At 39.9% G+C, this 6,221-nt stretch overlaps 1 protein-coding gene across 1 annotated transcript; it reads left to right on the forward strand.

The window, feature by feature from the left end:
* The first annotated feature begins 1,647 nt into the window (after positions 1–1,647).
* coa3b (cytochrome C oxidase assembly factor 3b) lies at positions 1,648–2,216 on the forward strand. The gene is made up of 2 exons (XM_085934140.1): positions 1,648–1,863; positions 2,027–2,216. Exons 1-2 carry the CDS (start codon positions 1,695–1,697, stop codon positions 2,131–2,133), a joined length of 276 nt encoding a protein of 91 aa, XP_085790266.1. The 5' UTR covers positions 1,648–1,694; the 3' UTR covers positions 2,134–2,216.
* Positions 2,217–6,221: the final 4,005 nt, after the last annotated feature.

Below are 6,221 nucleotides of genomic sequence, written 5' to 3' on the forward strand. Positions count from 1 at the left end.
GAGTTTTGGCACGGAGTATATGGTTAAGAGAATGACAAGAAAACCGCTCTGTAACCTTTTAATGCTGTGACAATTTGTGGCAGGAGTTTGATGATTTGGGAGTTTGTTTCATTCCAAATTAGATTTTTTTTTTTTTCCCTAGAACTCTTGCCTTCATAAAACAGTCACTAACTAGACAATCAAATGATTGGTACTTCAAGTATGAACTGAACTGCCTTCAAAGTAAAATGTAGAAACAAAAAATGAGGTTCTCGCCCTTAGCTTTGATAACAGATCATAACGATTTCAAATCATCAGTTTAATTCATTCGTTTCCCTAAAATAAAGCTCTAAAAATGGACCCTGCAAAAAAGGAAAGCAATCACAAGCATCCAATCCAAAAGCGAACCTGTCAACTATGCGTAGGAATTCACAATATTTCGGCAATTTCGCTCTTTCTTCCTGTGGCTTATATTTATGTCTGCACGAGACCTTTGAGCAAAACCAACTTGCTCTACAACAACAATCAATCAAGAACAACAGTTATGTCGTATCTTGTTTGGAATGAGTTCAGACACGATACCTTTGACTGCTGACAAGTCCAATGAAGTCTCGCAGCCTACAAGTGAAATTGGTGTGTGTATCTCAGCTGTTTTTGACTTTAAAATTCAAAAGTCAACACAGGAACATTAGCAAGAATGGGGATATCTAACTGTCGGGCAGTTTGTTAAGACTGAACGTCAAGTAACATAAATGGACCCCAACCGACTCTTTGAATTTTGAAGCAATTGTGCGACAAACTGGGACAATTAACTTACATACTACGATCAATTTTGAAGAAAGTTTTTTTGATGCAAGAAGAGTACATATATGCACAGCTACTTAGGTGCAAAGATGATTGGTACTGTTAGCGCCTCTGTCTGAAATTGGCCCTTTAATCCAAATCCAACTACATGTAACTTGCCTAAAAGTGTCTACTGCCCTCTTCAGATCACTTAAAAATACTTCCCAGGAGAAAAAGAAAAGTATGGTAGTAGATAGTTTGGAACAAGAACAAAATTCCTCACAAAAACAGTTCAACACAAAATAACATATTTAAAGCACTTTCCTATATAAAAATCAGCAACATCTTATAATAATAATAATAATAATAATAAATGAGAATGCTGCTCTTGTGCTTCCACAGTCAGTTGTACTGTATCAAGACAGATAAACAAAGTTCCACAAGTGGAATTGAGGAATGTTTTGTCTTTGATACGAAAAGAGGAAAAAAAATAATTCTTTGAACCCACATGCACTAATGACTTCCTGGAGATTACTTGCGTGTGTGCGCGCAGCCACATGTGGGAATGTGGATTGAGCAGATGTCTAGGCAGATGTGGATTGGTTTTACAAAAAAATATATATAAATGGAGGATTGCGGTATTGTATTTCTTCCACAGTCATATTCTCTATGCACTAGTTCTACAGAGCCCCTAGCAAATAGTAAAAAAAAAATAAAAGTTGGTATTTATTGACAATTTGACCAAACAGCATGTAGTGCATGAATTACTAGCAGTTTCTTGTTCTGTTCAAAAGAGGGCGCTCGAATACATCTTAACAATCGGCCTTGCTTTTCTGAACAGCCAATCACAACGTTTGTTATCTTCACGTCCAGCCAATCATAATGTGTCAACTCGTAAACGTCATCATCATGCGCGATCACCCAAACAAATCATGGCGGAGGAAAACGCAGCCGAGTCGACCAAACGGATAGTAACGGCTACGGAGGAGCAGCTCCTTCGCCGCCGACAAGAATTGGACTATTGGAAGAAAAATGCAACGCGAATCCGCAGCAGAAACCTTGTGACCGGCTTGTGTATTGGCGCGTTTGTGGTCGGTATGTGTATCCTTTGGGACGAACTGCCCTTCAGTCTGTCGTGATGTAACACCAAAATGGAATGGAACAGTAAACCTCAGAAGAACCGAAATTCCATGAGCATTTGTGTGTCACTAAAACTTGGCATTTACAAATCTCCACATCTTTCCTTTAACCAGCAGTCCTCCAGTTAGTTACACCATCCTGTCCGTCAAACAGGAGAGAATCCTGGATGAAATAGATGATGAAGCCAGGATCCATATCATCAGAGGTCCACGGACCGGTGCCAACTCTTGAATGTTTGCCGTGTTTGCGACTTGTTGAAACTTTCAGCCATCTGAAATGCCGTCATGGAATGAAATAAATGCGTCTATCAAATAGTTTTGCATTCGATGGTAGCTGCTTTTATAATGAGAATTCGTGTGAGATCACTACAGCTTGCAATCTCTCAAATGTCCGCTTGAGGGCGACACAAACCTTGAAATAAAACTGGCCAAGTGCCATCGGATACATTTGCCTAAATTGATTGATTCTCATCGATTGGCGCGCCAAAGGAAGGTTATATAGAATAAAATACAACAAATATACAGCAACAAAGAAAGACAAGATGGGTAATACGCGAGTGGCCGGCCGTCTTACAAGGACATGCCCATGATGCCAAATTTGAAAAACTCTGGGAGAGCATGTAATCTTTTTCTGCGCGCATGCATGTGCGCGTGCACGTTTGAAACATGCTTCTCAGTCCCACCCTGGAATTAAGACAACCGAGGTCAACAGCAAACATCCATTTAAAATTCTGTGTCATATTTTAAGTCGAGTCCCCTGATTGGTCATACAAACTCCCATCATGCACAACGTTTCCTTAAGCGTCTCGACCACACCGCAAGACCGCCAACTTTCTCCAAGTCTGGCAAGACTGAAGAAATCCGTACACGTGTAAAATCTAACTTGTTTTCCCTTGTAATTCCACTAGAGGGCGCTTTTCGTTGAGCGTTCCAACTTGAAGATCCACCCACTCGCAGATGTGCCTATGTGGCTCCGAGAAGTCCAAACAACTCTGCAAAGACAACCGGTATAGTTCAAGAGCTATTGACGACACTCCATTCACGATCGAAACAATTTAATGAGCTGCGACGCGTCACGATCAAATATTATTTTGTTCTGAAAACATGACTTTAACAATCTACATTGGAAAAAAGCTAACAATTCTGTACAAGGGATCGGGCCAGGGGCGGAGCTACAGGGTGGCCTTGTGTGTGAGCAGTGAAAAACGTGAACAGTGAGAAAAGCAGAAAACGGGTGGTGCGCTTCCTTCCCAGTGTCGCCTGGAGTGCCACACCTCCAGCACACAGAGAGGGGGGGGAGGAAGACTCGTGAGAAGATCAGAAAAAAATGTCGACAAACTTGTCAGTAATTAAGTTTGGTTTCAAAAGGATTTCATTTGCCAAGCGAAACACGAAAACACAAGTATCTGTGCACTGAGAGCAAGCATGAAGACGGGTCCACATTTCCAGTCTCCAGTGTCTTCTATGTTGGTGCTATAGCTACGGACAAAAAAAAAAAAAAAAAGCATTTCACTGTGTGTATCTGTTTTTTCCATTCAGAGTGGTTAGATGGGGGAGGAGCCTTTGTGTTGAGCGTGTATGCTCGCTCACACACGCCTGACAAGAGCAAATGGAGAAAGGAAAATCTGTGAAAAAAATGAACACAGCAGAGGAATATTAAATGCCAAAAGCACACCTCAGTGAGTCGCAACGTCATCTAAAGACATCCACTCAGAGGTCTTCCAGTTCCTTCTACACCACCCTCAAAATGCAAAAATACACACACGGAAACACTCCACGCACAAACACACGCGTGTGCACACACAGAGACATATACACACACGCGTATACATCTGGTGTGCTGATGTTGCTTGCTGATCAGCATCAATAGCCGAGCATCAACTGGTGACTCCAATTTCTCTAACTGTATTCCAAAAGGCTACGCAAACATATCTCACCTAGAAAATATGAATGATTGAATTAAAAAATTAAAGTTTTATTGTATTTCTTATCACTGCAGAAGTATGAATTAGCAGCAAGGCTTAATGCAACAATGTTATTTCTTATATCTCAGGATACCGACAGAAAATCATGTGTGGATTAAATTACTCAATAAATTCACAACATCCATTTATGGGGGAAAAAAAAAAAAGAAAATAAATTGTTTTATTTCAAATTATGGTTCTGATCTATATCCCCCTGTGCTTTTTACTATCCTCCAACAGTCCAAAAAGAAAGTTTTGGTCATTTATTTGAAGATTCCATATTTTCTGTCGTCTGTGATCTATTTGTGTCCTTTCATGTGATTGACTGGAAAGTCTTAGGACAAATGGTATATTATGAAACAAAATAATACAAATAGGAAGAGTAGGGGAAACCTTGGAACTGTTTTAATCAATATTGTGGAAAATAGATAAGTGAAAGCCTGTCTGGCTTGGTTGGAGTGTCTTTGGAATCTGCTTGAATTCACTTGACATCACCAAACAAAATGGCACATCTGGCTACAGCTTTGAGCCTTTTCTTTAACTTGGAAACTGTCCATCATTTCTTAACACCGCCCTATTATAAACCACACCCCCATGTTTAGTCCACAGCCATGCCATCAGTTGACCTTCGCCACATAGCGCATGTCCTTAAAGTGATCGGAAATTGAATGTATTAGCTTGTCTTATTATTTTAGCAGTCAAGTGACCCATCACTGTGACAAAGAACAAATTCTGGTTTACTAAGTGACGTGGAGGGGCCTACGTGTGCGAAAGGGAGTTCTGGTTGTCGTAGGGATTTTATTTTGCGTGACCACCAGAGGGCGCTAAAGTGATTGTTTCCTTTCAAACTGAAACATGGACATGCATGCATGCATGACCTCCCAAAATAGAAATGGTCCAAAATGCTTTGAGAAAGTTTTTCATCAAGTTTTGTGATGTTGCATTGACTCTTCAAATTTGAAACGAGCAGGAGAAACAAATGCTCAAAGTCTGACAACAATTCAAGTCGACTTTTTGTTTCAGAGAACAGTGTGGCTGATTTAATTGTACAAAATAGGCCAAATTTGATCTTCTTTTAGGATCTAACACGGCAGCGAGGGCCATTTCAAACGCTGTCCTCTCTTTCCTGTTTACAGCTCTGCAAACTGCTCAACTGCTTTTGAAGGCAGAACTCCAAAACTCAAATGTGAGTGCTACTATCAAAATTTGTCGTGGTGAGGATAAAGAAACGGCACCAAGAAACAGCACTGCAAATATATTACAGTGCAGGCCTTCCATTGAATACATGAGTCTATGTGACTTAAGGGTTTCATCCTCTGCAGATCTCATCATAGCTACAATTTCAACAGCTCCAACACCACAGCAACCAATAGCGTGCAGCCTATATTGGTATCATCCAATCATTACATTGGAATTCTTGATGAGCCCACCCACTTCATTGAGCTCCACCCACAAATGAGTGCAAGAAGCAGCCTTAAATCATATGAGGCCTTGACATTTTTTTATTTTTTTTTGCTGAGGACTGTTGCAGAGAGTGAGCTTTCCATTGGATATGTTTCTGGATCTTTAGCAGGAGCCATTTTTCTGAAGCCCACATCTTGCAGCCATGAGGAAATGCAATGCTTTGTATGGCAATATTCATATTTCAGTGACATTAGAAAGCACAAAGGTTTTCTTAAAATATGTGAATGCCAAATCAGAAGAAGACAAACACAACAACTTGTGCACCCCTTGAGACACATTCTGTAGAATCTGTTCTAATGAGCATTTGGTTATGATGCTTCCTCTTGCCTGTCCCCATTCCAAAACATCCGTCTGTTAATTGGCCACAATTTTAGGTAGGCCATCGGCTCAACAAATGTATGAGACCCCCGCCCGATGTAAAACTTTTGCCACAGCTGCCCTAAATTACCAGCATAACTAAAGTCATTGCATCTTTCACCGATATGTTCTCTAAGCGAAATCGTATTTTCAATGCTAAAATATAATTACCTGGCTTGTCGCGTTTTAAAGATAGTAGATCATATTATTTACTTGTTAATATGTCAACTTACAGTTATTTACATGTATTCCAGAAGGGGAAAAAAATGGTTTGAAAGATAGAAATTTGGGAGAAGTATCAGAAACTGAATACTGCTCAAACTCAATCTTATTTGAAAATGCTAAAATGTTGATAGTTCACTGAAAGTGATAGAGTGAATGAAATCAGTGGCATAAAAAACAGTGGTCCATTATATTTTCTAATTGTATCATTCATAGAGGACTGACGAAAAGTCCCTGGAGTTGTATTTCTCACAATATCCAATCAAGAGATTTTGTAAAGGTGAATACCGATTCAAATTGGCTCATTTTGACA

This window comes from Syngnathus leptorhynchus, chromosome 16 (genome assembly GCF_054491065.1).
Source record: "Syngnathus leptorhynchus isolate UIUO chromosome 16, UIUO_Slep, whole genome shotgun sequence".
NCBI classification, from domain to species: domain Eukaryota; kingdom Metazoa; phylum Chordata; class Actinopteri; order Syngnathiformes; family Syngnathidae; genus Syngnathus; species Syngnathus leptorhynchus.